Genomic DNA, 18,222 nt, shown 5'->3' on the forward strand with positions numbered 1-18,222 from the left:
GATAACGAACTCGTAGTTGCAACGATAACTACCTAATACGCCAAGGGTTGGCCACCATCATACAGCATCTAAGATACACCACAGGAAGGAGTTTGAAACAGGGTAGGCGCCGGGGAATCCTTCATGCAGCGTTTAGTGTGTCCAGCCCCAAGGGAGATAAAAAGGGCTATACAGGGTTTTTGCAAGGCGCACTTATGGGAAAAGGGTGGTGGTTTAGTCAGTGAATCTGCGGTTGGGGTTCTTGCCAAACAGAGTCTCTCGGACGGCCGGCAGACCGGTCTCCTGGAGGAGGTTTAGACGCTCCTCGAATGTGTTGTTGATTTCAATCTTGCCCTTTCCACCGATGACGAAAACACCTCCAGCGCTACCTCGTTTGTTAGCACCATGATACGTCATCGTGATATGTCTGCCCGATCCTCGTTTGAATATCACGTACCTCTCTGCGGACAGGGGGTCCGACTCGTCGAGCTTGGCCGTGGTGTCCTTGCCAACCTCCTTCTTGTACTCCTTGGTGGCCTCGTCGATGGCCTTCTTGACGGCATCAAAGTCGGCTTTCCGTGCGCGGACGACGACCTCGGGCTCGGAGAGAGCGTAGAGGCCCTCGAGGATCAGGTTCTTGAGAGTGGCCTGGTACTTGCCCTTGTCCTTGGTGGCGTTGGCGAGCTTCTTGCGGGCGTCCTCAAAGATGTTGTCGAGGAGCTCCTGGCGGGCACCGAGGACCTTGAGCCGCGTCTTGTTGGAGACGGTGGAGCGGGTGATTTGTTGGGACATTTGTGCCTGCTTGAACTTCTTCTCGTACTGGCCGTCGATGGAGTCCGTCTCCTGCCGGACGAGCTTGGACTTTTCGATTGCGAACTCTTCGTTGGCCTTGATTTCGATCTCGCGGGCCTTTTCCATTGCTTCTTGCTTTATGAAAGCGGTCATCTTGCGGAGCTCCTGACCGACCTGTTTGGTGCACGCCATGTCTGGTTAGCCGGGCTGCGTCTGTCCATCTTTATCTCCATCTCCCCCTCATTCTCGTGTGCGTTCGTGTACATCGGGATATTCGGTTTGAGCCCCTACGATGTTTGCGATGTGAGGCGTGGACGGGGAAGGGGCTTACTTGGTCGTCCGTCAACGGTTGGTGAGACATGATGGGCGGTTTTGGGGGGGGGCGGCTGCGTGAGCGACTTTTGTTGAATCAATTAGGTTTATCGGAGACGAGAGGACGACGGGCGATGATGATATCGCGTGGGATGTAGAGAGCAGCTGGTGGGGAGCCCGTCGGGAGGAAGTCTCGCGATGGGGGGAGGGGGAGAATCGGGATCGGATTGCGGTGGTTGAATGAAGCTGTTGTTTGACGAGGCCTACTACGACTACCTAAGGTGCTCTGAGCCGCGTAGCAAGCGCATCACTGGGCGTTCGGCCCCCCAGCTTCAGGAACCACATAGCAGGTATCCATTCGTCCCATCAGCCACAGATTGCTTGCTTGGCTGGGTGGGTGGGTGCGATACGGGAAGGGGCTCAGATTGCACCTGTGCCACATCTGGTCTGTGCGGCTGCTAAGGTACTGGTGGCATTTGTCCACTCCTCCAGCCACGTTTCCTTCTCAAGCTGTGACATCACGGAGGCTGGCGAGGCCTAGGAGTCCCAAGGCCCACCAGACCTCACCTTCCGCCATGGAATCGGGCAGGTGAAGGGAAAGGAGCGATAAGATAATCCGGTCACGTCAGGTGATGATTGCCCGAGGAACAGCCGCCTCACCCACCACAGTCATGCACCCAGCTGAGCTACCTCACCGCCTACCAAAATAGCGCATGGCAAAGGTGCAAAGGGGCTAGACGCGGAGTACCTGAACTGAATAATGCAATGCAGGCGGCACCTGGAGAGGTGGAGAGCGGCGGGAGTCCCTTGCTGCTTGGTTGCTGCGGGCGAGGTACCTACCTTGAGATCACTGGGATGTGTGATGTGGGTTGCTGCTGCTGCACTATTGTGCTTGACCGTACCTTGTGCTTGGTGATTGGGTTGCTTGGTGCAGTCGGCATCTCCCCCTTCCTAGTTCCGTCCTGGCCAGACCACCCCGACCCTCTCCTACACCGATGGGAACAGAGAGCGGCCATTGCGTCGGTGCATAGCGAACGTACGTCTGTCTGGTGTTTCGAGCTGAGCCATCATCTAACACCAGAGACCTGTTCACCGACTCCGGCCATGTGGAAACTCGGTATTTTATAACGCTGTATTGGTCAGGTTTACGCAACCAGCAATTTCTCGGAGAGGATAGCCGGCCTGGAAGACGGAGCACCTACCTTCTGACGTTCCGACTTTGTCGCTTCCATTTAGACGCGCATCCGAACTTGAAACCCATCTGCAAGCTCTCTCTTGGCGGCTATTGGAGGGAAGCGACACCAAAGTCACCATTTTCGCAAGCGTGGCGAGACACAACCCGTCGGACAACTTTACCTAACCACACCATCTCCAATCTTCAACGTTGAAGCAAATCGCAGACGCCTCGTTTGCACCGGTACCTGTCCCGCCCTCTCCATCCTGCCGAAGCGTTCGATTCCCCCTCCCTCCGTCCCGCCGCCGGAGTCGATTTCATCTGGTCCTTATTGCGAAAAGAGACGCTGCGCATCTAACGAACGTGCCGCTAGGATACCGGCGGGACGACACACACGGCTGCGCGGATACAGAAAACAACGGACGACAATAAATCCATGAGACCGACCGCCGCTGCTTCAACTTCGACCGCCGCCAGATGACCGACGGCTAGCTCCTTGCGCGTGCAATGGGGTCCCTCGGCGGCATCTCCCCTGGGGGGACAATCGCCGTACGCATCTGCCTCCCTTTTGCGCCTCTGTCGCTCGCTGAACGACCAAAAAGCCGTCGCTAACGTTGTATTTTGCCCCTCGCGCAGATAGGAATCATCGTTGGTCTCTTGTCCACGAGCGTCCAGAGCCTGGGTCTCACGCTCCAACGAAAATCACACATTCTCGAAGACGAAAAGGGTCCACACGAAATACGTCGGCCACCGTATCGGAGAGGGAAATGGCAGCTGGGGATGGGAATGTTCATCGCCGCAAACCTGCTCGGTAGCTCCGTCCAGATCTCGACCCTTCCTCTCCCTGTACTCTCAACCCTGCAGGCCTCTGGCCTCGTCTTCAACTCGATATGCGCTACCCTTATACTTAACGAACCCTTCACGAGGTGGTCGCTATGGGGCACACTGCTCGTCTGCACGGGCGCCGTGCTGATCGCCATCTTTGGTGCCATTCCCGCGCCTGCACACAACCTCCAGGAGCTGCTCGAGCTCCTCGGTCGGAAGCCTTTCGTGGTATGGATGATCATGCAGGCCTTCCTCGTCCTATCAATAGCCATCAGTGTGGACTGCCTCGACCACTTCACGAGCCTGTCACTCAACTCGAGATTCCGCTTCGTCCGCGGCCTCGCCTACGGAGCCATAAGTGGTATCCTCTCGGCGCATTCGCTGTTGGTTGCCAAATCGGCTGTTGAGCTGATCATTAAGACGATCGCGGACGGCAATAACCAGTTTATTCACTGGCAGGCGTGGGTCCTCGTGCTGGCGCTGGTCACCCTGGCTTTGAGTCAATTATACTACCTACACCGTGGCCTGAAGCTCGTCTCGACCTCGGTTTTATACCCCATGGTTTTCTGCATCTACAACATCATTGCGATCCTGGACGGTTTGATATACTTTAAGCAGACGGACCAGATCAACCCCTTACGAGCATGTCTCATTGCACTGGGGACAGTCATCCTACTTGCCGGTGTGCTAGCATTGTCATGGCGACTCAGCGACGAACAGCACACGCCGGGCGTGGGCCAGTCATCCTTGGCACCAGGACTTGGCCTCGTGGAGGACACAGAAGATGAAGAAGAGTCCCTTCTGGGCGGCGATGATCTTTACAGCCTCCACGAAGAAGATGACCCATTACCAGCTACAACCTACTCAACATTTAACGTGGCCAGTGGCGAGACAACGCCGCTGACACCGACACCGAAGCGGAAGAAGACGGGCAGGAGATGGCAAGAGCGCGCCGAAATTTGGGGCGAGCTCGAAGACCGCGACACGTCCAGCCCGCCCATCTCGCGCCGGCGCTCCAGCACTATGCCTGGCGAGCTCACCGAATCTACCTCTCTATTACCGCACCGCCGTGGCGTAAGTAGCGGTAGCGGTAATCCTCTCTTTTCGTCCTCAGAAGCGGGACCCAGCTCCGAGTCCCTTTCGTCACGCCGGCCCGGCCCGGGTAGGAGGCGACGTAAATCCACGGGATTTCCGGGCTTCACAGCCCGCCGTCGGCGCAAGAGTCAGAGCAGCAGTCAGCCCACACTACAAGAGGCGTTGGGCGGCATATGGAAGCTCAAGTGGTGGCGACCTGACAGAGGAGACGACGGCGCGAGCAATCCACCGGGTAGCAGCGGGAGCGGCAGTGTGTGGCCTGCATTCCGAGACGAGCCTCCGCCGACGACGGGGCAAGGGGAAGGGGAGAGGGATATTGGTGGTAGTGGAGGCAATGACGGACGCGACGGGTCCCAGGATAGGGGGCGGGACCGGCAGCCGAATGATGATTCGCCTGTATGAGTATTGGAACACTTGCCACGTCATTATTCCCTTTTTAAACATCTTCTTTACTTTTTCTATCAAGAGACCCCGTTGCTTCTTTATGTGAGCATAATAGCGATTACTTAGACATGTGACAATTGCCAGCAGTACGAGTTATATCTGATTCTTGAATGATCTGCTTGTCTGATATAGTTGACGGGAGCACCTGTCGTCAAAGTGTCTTGATCAATGACCTCGTTCAGCACAGAGAGGTCATAGAGAGGTCATAGAGACAGGTTCATCGGATGGTCGAAGCCGACTTTGGTCAAAACATGCTTTTTTTTTTGGAGGTCAGCTGTCTACTACGAGCAGACACTTTGTTTTGGTTATTGTTTTCCATTCGCTTTTGTCTTTCTGTCTTTGTCTGATGAGCGTCCTGTCCAGAGTGTTGAGATTATCTCTAAGAATGTAGAGAAGTGGATGAAGGACAACAAAAGACAGCTGTCATGTTTTAGGTGCACGGTCAATGTAAGTGGTGTTACAAAACTGAACCTTTGTTCGTTCTCTCTTTCTTCTTGGACAGTTAGACATGGGATCATTATGGTAGTGGGCCGTAGGCGTCATTCGTGTCAACACCACATAGATTTCAGGACTAACGAACGTGCCATAACGCAACATCCGCGAGCCTGTCATCGGCCTTTCTCGATCTGGTCTGAACGGAGACAGAACATGGGCTCATTCTCGTCTATGTATTGTCCGAGTCAGAGAGCCACTATATTTATCGCACTTAATTGACGGGAGAGCGACGGTGCAGGTAAACTTTCTTTTCTTTCTAGCGGCTTGTTGTATAGTACTCTTGGACCATCCCATCCTGACTCGGAGACTTTTAACGTCATTTGGGGGGGGGGGGTCTCAACCTGTCTGTACGGAGATATCAGATAACTATCGTCGCCACTTTGTGTGAGAACAGGCGACAGGAGGCGATTCAATAAAAGTTGTTGAGATGAATACTCTACTTGATTCCGATGAACATATGTAAAGAAAGAAAAAAAGGAAAAAGAAGAAGAAGAAAAAGAAGAAGAAAAAGACCGAGGTAGGTCTCCAGCATCCGGCGAGGTTTCGTTCAAGTGCCACACCTATTCAAAAACGGGACCTCTTTTATTCTTCCTTGTACGCGAATTACAGTTGAAGTCCACGCCGTGGACCGATCTGTCTGCTTGCTGCTCCAGCGTCAAACGAGATGAGGAGTTCACTCAGCGCGAGCGCGCGCGAGAGAGAGAGAAAGAGGAGTAGACCGGATCGGCTCTACTTGACACGACATTTCCATAGACATCATGCATCACAAGTAGTCGCCGCGCCGATTCTCTCATTCATACGAATACAAAACTCGGATACTCGGCTTCACAGCAATAGACAGACAAAAACGTCACCCCAAGCCGCGTGTCATCGAGATAGATGTTGACGGGTGACGCGGTACTCCATGCTGAGTCAGAGTTGTAAACTGGTGTCGTTGAAGGTCGTGGCCGTCGTCCCCCCCCCCCCTACCCGCCGTTGATCCGGGTAGATGATCCAGCTCGTTTATCTCGTTCCATCTACATTGTGGGGTCACCCAGCGCATTACGTCCGCCCTTCTCTGCCCTCCCTCCCGTCCATCATAGTGTCTCTCGTTCGTCAACCTTGGCCAGGTGATTAATCCCATTCAAACCTACCTCCCGAAAATCTTCAACCGGCCTCTTTCCCTTCCTCCGCCATACGAGCTCCGGTTGCCTCCCAATCATCTCTCAACAGGATTTCGCTTGGCGTGTTTACACTATACATCTCAAGAGTTCTTCTATTTCCAGCTCCTCCAATCCCCCGTCTCCGTACGAAACTCTGTCCGTAGGCTAGTCAATCTGGCACATGCCATCTGTGGTTCACCAACCATGATCGGCAATCTTGTTTATTTGAATCCGTGGGGGCTGCAAACAAATAGATTGGGGCCCTGGCCCATCTCAATATACAAGGTCGTTCATGTCACAAATAGATCCGGCGCGTAGTGGCGTACTCACACTAGAATGAACTCCCGAACTTGTTATATATATGCACACACGCATCTCCCTCCGTCCTGGAATATAACCACAGCTGAGCCTCCCCCCATTCTTACACACCTCACGCCCTCCCATCGACTTCACTCGAATCCACATGTTCAGTCACCAGTCACTAATCATCGAACGAGAGGAGAGAGAGTTTGAAAAAACAGGTACTGCTTTCAGGGCAAGTTCCCCCCTTTTTTACAGAACAGAGATAATCAACACTAAAAATCTATATATGGTGTCCGCACAAACAAGAAATAAGGGGGTTCGTCGGCAAGGAAGGCTTTGAGCGAGAGAGAGGTAAGAGAGATGTTGGCCGTCACACAAAAAAAGACCTGTCGCTTCGACTATCTCCGTCCGAAAATTCGTTTTCCATGCGTTAAGATTCGTACACCACCCCGGTGTCTCCTCGTAACAGAGAAGAAGAAGACCGAGAGGCTTCTGCGGAACGCAGAAAAAAAAAGGGGGGGGGGGGTCAAGTTATTGATTCTGCCTGTCCACTTTGTCTAAAGAAAATCGGAACAAGATTAAGACCAATCAATGGCCGCGGCGGGGGTGAGGCGATTCAGTCGTTTCCCCGGTCCAGGAGAAAGGAGACCACGAACAGTTCTCGCTCCAGATTTGCCACACGCACAAGAGAAAAGGAGTTCTCGAGAAGAGGCTGGCTTCCCGAGCGAGAGAGAGAGACGACAAAAATGGGCGCCAACTCGAGCCAGCGGCTTTTTTTTTGCCCTGAACAACCAAAGCTGGGCCGCCGGCTTAGAAACCGCGGTAACCAGCCTTCTCGTCAATGTGACGGTAACGTTCGCGCTCCTTGCGATCCTTGAGCAGCATGGCGATAGTGACAATGAGCATGGCGTCGATACCGACCATACCGAAGACGGCAGTGAAGATATTGTCGACGAAGATGTTGGCGAAACTCGTAATCGGGGTTGCGCAGCCGCGTTGCAGGGCGGCGGCGGCGGGACTCGGGCACTGGGCGTCGGTGACGAAGGCGGGCGAAGTGCTGTTGAAGTATCCACAGCATTTGAACTGATGTCAAGCGTCAATCATCGGTGACGATACTTGAGAGTAGAAGAAAGGTCACTTACAGCAGTCTGCATGAGCTCTTGAACACGAGGGTCCTGGACGTTCCACGTCTTGCCAAAGTCGTTCTTGGTGGTGAGAGTGAGAACCCAGAGGTAAACACCAAGAATCAGACTGAAGAGACCGCAGAAGGTGGTCAGGTAGCCCGAGATCTTGAGCCAGCCACGAGTCGGCGTGATCATGCCAGGGATGGTGGAGAGGAAGGTGACGAAGATGAAAACGGCATTGGCAATACCGGCTGTAAGTCAAGTCAGTCACGATGTTCGATATGTTCCCTTGCTCACTTCCGTCACGTAAGTGACATCCTCTTGGATCGTCGTCGTACCTGTCAGTGGGAATTGAGCTGTGAGCAAGCGCATAACAGCCTCGGTTCCTTCCGTGGGCGCCTCCTTGATGAGGTTCTGGTTGATGAGGGTGAAACCCAGAAGCAGAGCACCGGTGATGACGAAGACGATGTCGGCGACCACGAAGGTCATGAGCACTTTGTTCGCCATGGCTGAAGCTTTTCGATGAAACCGAGCAGCCTAGAGACCCGAGAACCAAGATGTCGCTCGGAGAGACTTGGCTGCTCCTTCGTGCTGCAATTCCTCCTCTTTTTTCTTCCGAAGAATCCTCCTCCTTGTTGGAAATAGTTTTTAGATTTTGCGATTTAGAGATTGATGTTTGATTTTGACGTCCGGCGTCTCTTTCTGTCTAGAATTTGGTGATCGATAGGGAAAAAATCGGCGGGTATGCGTTCGTCGGTGTCGTCGGTATCGCTGGTGTCGGTGGGTAAGGACTGTCTTCGACCAGCAAAAATGTAACGGAACCTCCACCACCCAGCGGGGACGAGCACACGAGAAGGAAGGGTTTTTGAAAAGAGAGAAGTCGACGAAGCCGTCGCGAAGAAGGGAATAAGGTTGGAGTGAACGATTGTACAGAAGAACGTGAAGATGGACCGAAAATCACCCTCCAGATGAAAAAACCCGACTATAGCACGGAGGAGTGGGAGGAGAGGAAAAGAGATGCCTCGTAGTGCAACAGAGACGAGGTCTGAGTCTCTCTCTCCACTGGGCCCATGGGAGAATGGGACGTGGGCGGTGGAGCGGGAGAGCAGCCGGTAAGGGGGGTCCACAATACTGTCTCGGACGAGACCTGCGCAGGCAAGGGAGACCCCAGAGGAGAATCGCCAGATTCAATCAGTCAGGCGAGGGGGCGCTGTATCGAGACTCGAGACTACTCGAGAGAGAGCGGTTACTTGGTTACGTATCCGTACATTAGTCTTACCTCAGGTACCTTATTGGCGGGCGGTCAGGGCCCCTCGTCCGTCTTGGAAGGCTCGAACAGCAGACGCGAGGATGAGAAACGCACCAGAAACACCTTGGGACCAGCCCATTGCTCGTCCACACTGTGCCTTGGGGGCCTTGTTGCCCCCAGTGAGCCAGCAGGAGGGAGCCGTGTGAAGAGATCGAGACAACAGCAGAGAATAAACTGTGAAGGGGGGAGAAGAGGGCTGAGGGAGGTCGCGATGAATCTGACTCCCTGACGGACTGCGTTTCAGGATCGAGGGGCGTCCTCATGCAGGCGGCTGTGGCACGCACCAATCGAGAAGCCGTGCAGGCGCTGATGACTGGGATCGTGGCCAATCACATCACCAGAATCGTCCAAGAGTCGCCAGATTGGGGTGGTCGTCCGTTTGAGCCAATGGCTTAGGGCTGCGCGTACCTTCCTTGGAGGCTTGGTCACTTTTCGGTACCTGGCTTGGCCCTTGCTTGGCCCTTGCCAGACACCCAGAGAACTTGCAGGTTGGAACGCTGAGAGAAGTCACCACCCACCAACCATACGCTGGAACGCTACATTACGTAGCATTTTCTTCCCTTCCATCTTCACGTGGTGAAGCATGGCTCATACCTGCCACACCCAGGTACCTCGCGGAAAAAGCACCTTATTGTTACGCTTACTTCAGCGGCCGAACAGTTTGTCCTCCCAAGACCTCGAGACACTCAAGCCTCCTCGACTTACATCATCAAACAGGGGACGAATCCAGGAACCACCCCAAGGGCTCAAATGCTCACCAAGTGGACGCGGCAACGCGAGACATGTCACAACCCTCGATAGCGAATACCACTATAACACGCGTCGACGGCCTCTTGTGTCCACAATCTGTGCCGGCTAGCCCGACAACTTACTCCGTACAGAGTTCGAATACAGTCGTTACTACTACGTAGTGATAATTATCTTTCGGAGTACGGAGTATACTACGGATAGATGTCCTGTTCAAAGGATAGGTCGGCCGGCTCCCACTTGGCACTCGTACGAAAGCGTGCTGCTCAAGGTAAGCTCCGGGCACCGCGGAGCACTCTACCGATTCAGAATCCTTCCCTTACCGTGTACACTTCACTTTCAGGCCCGCCGCCCGAGGCCATGAGCCCTCCCTGCCAGCGAAATTCGAATTTGACAGGAGCCCCCCCTCCCCTCGTCGTGGCACGATCCTGTTAGATTTCAGCCCGATGGTCTCGCCTTTTTCATAGACTCAAGACTGCGGTGGTACGGTGGCACCACATTACCGCCCAATTTCCAACCTCTTGGCTCACCTGCCGAACCATGTCTGGCGCTTCAACGCTTCCCCACCAACGCTTTCCGTGATAAGGTAATCCGGAGATGTGCGACTAAAAAGACTGGTGGTCGCCGATGCCTTGTGAACAGACAGTTGTGGTTCCTCGGGAACGACGCCAGGGATCTTGGGGCGCTAGCGACTCGGACCCTCCCTTTATTTTCTTTCCTGTCTTTCATCAGAGTTTGATAACCATAATCAGTGTCGAATTACCATTTTCACATGAACGATTGCCTAGAGCATCCGTAATGAGGCTCTGTCTCTTTACGCATTTCTGTATGCGTACATAGTATAGAGACTGCATATGCATCCCTAACATATCAACATATACCCGCAATGCACCTCTGGATTGCATGGAAGAACTCTCAGACTTTTCTTCTTCAGAGTTCCCGCTGGTTTGGACGCCCAGACCTGTCAAGAGAGAACTCCCCAACCCTTTGAACGAGGGACAGTGCAAACCTCAGACAGTCTGGTCTTGTTGGCCTTTCAACAAAAGAGCCCGAGTTCCACCCACTGAGAAGGCGTGCTATCCGAGTGGAAACCATTACCGTGGATGTTCGATGCCTGTCGTTTCGTCCATCCTGCGGTGCGATGCCATTCCGTTCCGTTTTTGCGTCGTCTGGTATTTCATTATCGATTCATGGTGCAATCAACAGGAAACGTGCGCACGACGAGCCTGGAAACAGCGTGCAGTTCCATTTCCACTTTCATTATCCGGCAACTTCTGAGCCGGTACTTGCATTCGTCAATTGAAATGCCTCTAATTCTCGTGTTTGTGGTCTTTGTTTGTTGATTGTTCCGGAGTGTTTCGATGTCACGGTTCGCTACCAGGCGATCATATTTCCCGTGGTGCTTGAGGCAGCATGGATAGATGAGACGCAAGTTGTGCAGCGAGCTGAGAATGCCGATCTATACAACCAACACCTCAGGTTATCACCGCGCCCTGAAACTGGGAAATCTTCATGTTCTTCAGCGGCGCAGCCCGGCACTTCGATACGTTGTGCTTAGATGATAAGCAAACAAGACTCAGATGTAATCCGATAATCTGAAGAAATCCAGGGGGAAAGGAGTTCAAAAGTCAACAACTGCATGCGCACGTACCACTTCCGGTCACACACCGACAACCACAACGTTGCCAAAATTGTCCCAAATGCCCTCTCTTCGATTTCCGTCACTACAAAAAGTGTCGTTCTCAAATCGGCAAAAGGATTGGGCCCTAACCAGGATTCGAACCTGGGACCTCTCCCAGACGTGTCGTGAAGACCCTAAGGGAGAATCATACCGCTAGACCATCAGGGCAGATCGTATTCCAAGTGGATGTCCTTGGATGTGAGCGGTGGCGCAAATTGTGCTCAAGTTCGTGGATGAGGTGTGGAGGGCCGCGATATTTTCTCGACTAAGGGCAACTGACACGAGACAGGGGTGTGATGAGGCGCAAAAAGCGGGAACCGATGGTGAGACATTTCAACGGCTTGTGGCGCTTCAACTACGAGTTGCATTGGATGTAGATAGATATGACTATTTTGTAATTTATCTAACTGGGTGACTAACATTGAACACTGAGCATCAAGTCCGCAATGCCAGCGTTGTCTGCCCCGTGTCAATACATCTTGACCAGCTAAGCTGGAAGAATAGGTTGTCGGTCAACACACAATCGTCGTCCTTATAATTACTACATCAGTTGTCCCATCACAAAACCTCTCAAAGTATGGTATTTGAGGAAAGATAGAGAGCGAAATACCTCAAGCTAATGAGAAAACCAACATGGCTATGGTAGCAGTAGTAGAAATGAGAGTTATATATTAAATGGCAAATCATTGTGCAATCCACCACACCTCCACACGCTTTTGCGTCTCGAACCACGCACTTTACGGTATTCTCCGCAACTGCACCATGCCATCCGGAGATAAGGCCGATGTAAGGCCAGATCACTCAAGCCTAGATACACTGCTCAGAAGTCATATCTGAAGTCAGGGTTCTCCTTATCCGTCATATCAGCAAACGCGTTCGAGTGCTCAATTTTCTCGTCATTAGCCCCGACAGCCCCGGCCTTGCCGACGTCCTGTTCAACTTCCTCGGCCGCCATGTTCGCCGGGTCCGCGGCAGCAGCGGCCCTGCGCTTGGCCATATTGCGACGGACGAGGAGGAAGCGCAGGAGGACGAGGAAGAGGTTGAAGAGGACGTAGAGGCAGAAATGAGCCGTGAAGCCCTTGCGGTAGCGGGGGGCGTCGGCGGCCTGGAAGATTTGGGGCGCCGTCATGTTACCCGCGGCCCAGCCGATGAAGGTCATGGCCAGCGTCGTCGACTTCTTGGTCTGGCCCGCGACGTTGCGCGAGATGAGGGAGAAGATGAGGTTGCCCTCGGCCAGGTAGAATTGGGTGCAGTAGAAGGCGATGAGGAGACCGATGCGATTACTAGTGCTGGGTGGGATGCTGTAGATGATGGCTGTGCCGATAATGGCGGGACTTTATTCTAGATGTTAGCATATTGCGTCGTATTTCCTTTCGAACGGTTGTTTACTAACATTGTGCATCCCTGCATGAGAGAAGGATTAGCTTCGGCTCTTTACAGTGAGCAATTCTTGGCTTTTACTCACATGCATGACCCAGGCAGTCTGCCTCGACCAAGTAGCCAAGGTCGCGCTGCCAACCATGACAATGATGGTGACGGCACCCTGTGCAATGTTCAAGAGCTGCGTCTGCAGGTACGTGAATCCGAACGAGGAGATGATGAGGTTGGAGAAGACGCCAAGCCCGCCAATGATGAGGGTGGAAGTGACCTGAAGCATGACGTAGCACCACACGACGGGGTCGGTGACGGTCTCGATCATCTGGTAGCGCTTGTACGTCTTGTTCTGAATGCCCGTCTCGTTGGCCCGCACACGCTCAACCATGAGGCGCTTCTGGTCCTCGTTGAAGCACTTGGCCGCCATGGGCGAGTCGGGCAGCCACCAGCCGATGAAGAGGCCCCAGGCGCAGGTCGCCACGCCAAGAACGAGGAACAAAAGCTGCCATGACTTGATCTCATGACCATTGTAGTGAGAGGCCCCCCAGGCGATGATGCCACCGATCTACGTTGCTTGTGTTAGTCGAGTGTTGTGGAGGCTTCAGGCCTTTGGAAGGATGTAGACGTGCCATTAGTTGGACTCCGCTCATACAGTACCACAGGGAAGTCAGAATTGACTGTTCTCTTTTTGTGTACTAAATTGCAGTTTCTTTGTTAGCAAGACAGGAGGAATACTGGAGCTAGAGACAGGGTAACTACATACCCACATTGAAGTCCTATAAGTTTTGTGTCAGCAGGATTGTCTACCATTCAGGCGGCTAGGGTTGACAAACATGATGATGAAAGCCGGCTGAACGCAAGACTCAAATACTCCGAGCAGGAATCTGACAATCATCAAGGCTGTGAAGTTCTTGGCGGCAGCCGAGCATGCAATTACAATGCCCCAGCAGAAAACATTGGCGGCGAGATATTTTGCGACGGGGAGTTTCTGCAGAAGCAAATTGGTCGGGTACTCTCCAACGAGAACACCCATATACAGAATGGTTCCGAGCCAGCTAGTTAACAGAAAGTAAGCTGTTGCTCTTCGAAACCTTCTCTTCCCGGTTACGGATAGAAGGTATTGTTTTACCTGAACTGTTGGCCCACGAGGTTGGCATCTTGTTTGATGTTCATGATGGAGGCAAAGCCAAGGGTGCCTTTGTCGAGGGACTGGCAGAAGTATGTGCCCAGCATACAAGCCAGGATTCGTCTGTTAACTGTCCAGAAAAGCTCCTTGCTTGTCTTGTCGTCAACATAGATCGCTTGAGCATCAGCATATCCGTTGGCCTGTGGGGTGTATTAGCCGAATGCTATCTCCATATGAAATGCATGGTAGTCGAAAGCTCCCCAACCCCTACGTCACCTTCAACCCTCCTCTTCTACGACTGAGCCATGGTTCTGCGATACTGAAGGAGTAAACTCACCGACTTGTCTCCCTCCTGGTGCTCATAAGCCACATGAGAAGGTGCCGGCGCGATGGCATTGTCGCCAGTTTCCTTGTCGGTATGACCCTGCTTCATGATGTACGGCGCTCAGGTTGCTGCAGTGCAATGGAGTTGTTCTTCTTCAGACCTATTGTAACTGAGGCTGCTTGATATTGGCTTACCCCGGATTTCCCTGGATCGTAAGCCTCTATATGCAACCAATATTGAAACTCTGGGGACCCCAGCTTTCACGAGCCCGGAACGACGGAGTCAGAGACGCTCCTAGGGAACAAAAACGTGGACTGATGGTGATCCGGGGCAAATGTTGCGGGCGGAATGTCTGCTCGGGGCAGTCTCCGGGACCTCGCCCGCGCCCGGAGCTGGGGTTGGTGGGCAGATCGTCAGTTCAGAGACCGGGGGCGTTGCTATGCATTAGTGTAACGGCAGAAGGCTCTGGTTGAGACTAGACAGATCAAGATTCGGGGTTACGCTAAGCTCCCCGGCCTCCTCTTGTCATTTTGACTATCCGAGGTTGTCGAGATTACTTGCTTATCCGTCTTTTTAAGGAGGCATCTTCCGTACCTCGCGCCTATGTTAACTCCCGGCCAATTGCTGTTACTACCATGAGCATCAAGTGAGAAAATTTGATCTGAATAAGGACAATTCATGCCATGTGAAGCTAGAGTCAAGATCTAAGGATATGATGTCTCTTTCAAACCCTCAAATGCTCATGGTCAAGTCGTTCATCCGGCCTCTACGGCTGTAGTATTACAGTCTCAGAAGCGTTCAGACGAGGAAAAGTAACGGTTACAGCGACGATCAACAGGCTCGTAAGTCAAGGATCCCCTCCATAGTGGCTTCTTTTAGCGGTCCAGTGGCATGTTATTGTGAGGGATGCCTAGTTCTTCCCCGCATGCACCTTCTCCACATTCAGGTCTTACCCCGACATGATCCCCAAAAGTGGCTTGCGACAGCGGCGTCTTCGCTTGGTTTGGATAGTGACGGGAGATGGACGAATCAATTAGATAGCTCCTGCCATGATCTGGAAAAGAATGTGAGGGAAGGAAATTCCCGTCGTTGCATCCTTCAATTTCCCTCCTCATTCTTGACTCTTTTTTCCTTCTGCAGTTCCTGTATGCGCGATGGTCTTCGAAGACGACGACGAGGTGCTGTCCGGTCGCTCAGGCGGCGAGGAAGACAGCCAGCCCCGACCCAAGAAGAGGCGGACAAACTCAAGTGCGCAAGCGAATGGCGTGGATACTGAAGGCCCCGCGTGAGATACTTCCCGAATTGACCACGGCGCAATCGACCAATTCTTGCTGATACGACGTCTTAAGCTGTCAATCCTGTCGAAAGAAGAAGGCTAGATGCTCAAGGCGGCAGCCTTGCTCGGCATGTGTACGATACAGTCAGTCTCTGCTCTGACGCCAATGAGGAGCTTACCTAATTCCATATCCAGATGTAGAATGTGTATACGATGACAGAAGATCAAAACCGGGACTGCGCACTGGTGCCGTTGAGAACCTCAGCCAGAGAGTCGGTATGCGTCTGGCGAGTCTTTGAAAATGTTATCATGAAGCTGATATCTGCTTAAAGCCACGCTCGAAAACATGTTCCTAGGTCAAGGAGTCCTGTGGCAACAGGTCTTCAACTGCTTGAATTCGGCAGCCAGCCGTAATGCCCCCAGTCCGAGCCAAGACGACTCTTCGAATGTGTCGCTCAACGAGAGAACGACTGCGCTCAAAAACACTCTCGCAACCCTGGCCGAAGGTGGAGAGCCTGCGTTGACAACACTTGCAACCATTCCGACGAAAGACACTGCCACTCCGGGAAAGGCGACGGAAAAGCCAGCGCGAACAAGTCTCAATTTCGATCCCATGACCGAAGCAGACCTACTGCCAGAGCTGGACCTCATGGACGCTCTTGTCGATATTTACTTTTCCAATATTCACCCCTGGATTCCTATGCTTCACGTGCGCCAATTTCGGGAGAGGATGCAGGACCCAGCCCAACGTCCCCATCTCAACACCATCTTTCATGCCATAGTTTCTTTGTGCGCAAGGTTCTCCCAAGATCCCCGCCTAGGACTGCATGAGGAAAAGACACGCAGGGCACGAAGATGTCGGCAATTTGCGATACTGAACAGCATGGAGTCCTTCTCAGTGGAGAATCTTCAAGCTCTGACAATAATTGCTTTTGACACCGTGAGTATAGTCCCGAATATGTATTCAAGTTAAGTTCAAATAACTTAGCTGATCAATGAACACAGATCGGCAGTGGCAGAGGTCCATCCGCTTGGGTTAGTGGCACGTCGCCTCAGATTTGGTCCATACTTACGTGTTTCTAGTCTATCGTTGGTAGCATGACCCGAACAGTTGAGCAGCTACAGCTCAGTGTCGAAGACGAAGACCAACCACCGGCTGCGAATCATCTCGTGAAGCGTATGGCATTCCTGCCGCTATGTCGAAGCTGGAGCGAACAAGAAGAGAGGCGTCGAGTTTTCTGGAATATCTTTCTGATGGACAGGTTCTGCAGTGTCGCAACAGGTTGGAACTTTTCTCTCACCAGCGCGGACGTGAAACGACGTCTACCCTGCGAAGGGGCGCTTTGGGAGAATGGAGAACCGCTCCAAACCCCAACACCATATTTCGGTGTAGCTGATCAGTCCAGCGGTTCCAGTGGAACCCTTCCTACCGCGCGTTTAGAAGAGGCAGCTCAGGATTCACTCGGAGGTTTTGCGTATTGCATCGAAGCCACCGAGAGTCTTAGTCTGGTGACGTCCTTCTTTCTTCAGCAAGCTATTGATGTCTCCAAGTCACACGAGATACAAGTCTGGTTGATGAAGTTCAAACAACTTGACTTGCGTCTCGTACAGTGAGTCTTCCAGTAATCATTGATTTCGAGAGAGACACTGACACCCTACAGGTGGAAAATATTCCTTCCCGAACAGTGGCGGGAGGCATGCGTTCTCAACGTGGACGGCATCATGGACCCCAATCTCACTCTCGCTCACCTGACGCACAATTCGAGCGTAGTGCTGCTTCATCAGGGCGTCGCCTATCCGTTGCCCGAATGGCAAGCTACTGGAATACGACTACCTTCAGCATCTAGTGCCGAAACGTGCATGGCTGCCGCAACAGAGGTGGCTATCATTGCCGAGAAATTTCTACAAGATTCGCGGCAAGTCATCAGCCCACAATTCGCGTTTTGCCTCTTCATCTGTGGACGAATGTTTCTGGCCCATTCATCCTACTACAACGTTGCTCTTCCGGATGGCTTTGATTCACTAGTAAACAGTCTTAACGTTATAGCTCAAAGATGGAACGGTCTTGGCGATGTGTCCGACAACCTAGCATCCAAATTCGCTGGCCGGCTGGTTCAAGCGCGGCATCAGGGCAGGGGAATGCTCGACATACGGCAGGCAGTCTACTCGGATGATGCCCGTCCAGACGCAATCTCCCTGCCGACTAGAGATAACCCAAGGACTCCTAGGGTGTCTCGTGTTAGATCGAATCATCGAAATATTGCATTCTCGCCGAGTCAAGGCACCGGCCAAGAGTCCTTTGTCGGCGGCCTTGGAACTTCTACCATGGACTTTGAACAAGAGGCATCCCCTGACAGTATATCTCTGGCATTTCCTCCGCTTCCGATAGCGTTCCATGCGCAAAGTGCGAGCAGAGGCCCGACGGCCATGCCGTCACCAGTGCCTGGCGGTGCGATAATGCCAAGCCACGCGAATGAATACGATCACTTCGACGTCGGCGTTGTAAATAACCATGACAACATACACCACCCAGTTGGAGATTTTGAGGATCTCAACGCTTACTTGGACTACTCCTTCTTGCCGAACCAGCGAATTAGTATGTTCTCGGACAAAGAGTAGTTAACGCATCTGCAGGCGAATGATGGCGATAAACACAATCCATTGGCTCTATAAGCTCAGACTTAAAGATGCATATTTAC

At 52.7% G+C, this 18,222-nt stretch overlaps 5 protein-coding genes across 5 annotated transcripts; 2 read left to right on the forward strand and 3 right to left on the reverse strand.

Annotated features, from left to right (window-relative positions):
• Positions 1–213: 213 nt before the first annotated feature.
• CPAR01_10564 (V-type proton ATPase subunit E) lies at positions 214–963 on the reverse strand (the record flags this gene model as incomplete). The annotated part of the gene is made up of 1 exon (XM_060494824.1): positions 214–963. The coding sequence occupies one exon, from the start codon at positions 961–963 to the stop codon at positions 214–216; it is 750 nt and encodes a 249-aa protein (XP_060347006.1).
• Positions 964–3,037: 2,074 nt separating this feature from the next.
• Positions 3,038–4,579, forward strand: CPAR01_10565 (uncharacterized protein; the record flags this gene model as incomplete). The annotated part of the gene is made up of 1 exon (XM_060494825.1): positions 3,038–4,579. One exon carries the CDS (start codon positions 3,038–3,040, stop codon positions 4,577–4,579), a length of 1,542 nt encoding a protein of 513 aa, XP_060347007.1.
• Positions 4,580–7,371: 2,792 nt separating this feature from the next.
• On the reverse strand, positions 7,372–8,192 carry CPAR01_10566 (tetraspanin; the record flags this gene model as incomplete). The annotated part of the gene is made up of 3 exons (XM_060494826.1): positions 7,372–7,644; positions 7,704–7,936; positions 8,024–8,192. The coding sequence occupies 3 exons, from the start codon at positions 8,190–8,192 to the stop codon at positions 7,372–7,374; spliced, it is 675 nt and encodes a 224-aa protein (XP_060347008.1).
• A 4,050-nt stretch (positions 8,193–12,242) lies between these two features.
• On the reverse strand, positions 12,243–14,355 carry CPAR01_10567 (allantoate permease; the record flags this gene model as incomplete). The annotated part of the gene is made up of 7 exons (XM_060494827.1): positions 12,243–12,756; positions 12,816–12,826; positions 12,888–13,361; positions 13,560–13,572; positions 13,630–13,851; positions 13,926–14,122; positions 14,260–14,355. The coding sequence occupies 7 exons, from the start codon at positions 14,353–14,355 to the stop codon at positions 12,243–12,245; spliced, it is 1,527 nt and encodes a 508-aa protein (XP_060347009.1).
• A 1,046-nt stretch (positions 14,356–15,401) lies between these two features.
• CPAR01_10568 (uncharacterized protein) lies at positions 15,402–18,142 on the forward strand (the record flags this gene model as incomplete). Its single annotated transcript, XM_060494828.1, has 7 exons — positions 15,402–15,532; positions 15,597–15,667; positions 15,719–15,799; positions 15,856–16,463; positions 16,529–16,558; positions 16,607–17,133; positions 17,185–18,142. 7 exons carry the CDS (start codon positions 15,402–15,404, stop codon positions 18,140–18,142), a joined length of 2,406 nt encoding a protein of 801 aa, XP_060347010.1.
• Positions 18,143–18,222: the final 80 nt, after the last annotated feature.

Source organism: Colletotrichum paranaense (assembly GCF_030867605.1).
Source record: "Colletotrichum paranaense strain IMI 384185 chromosome Unknown Scaffold_8.1, whole genome shotgun sequence".
Lineage (NCBI taxonomy): Eukaryota > Fungi > Ascomycota > Sordariomycetes > Glomerellales > Glomerellaceae > Colletotrichum > Colletotrichum paranaense.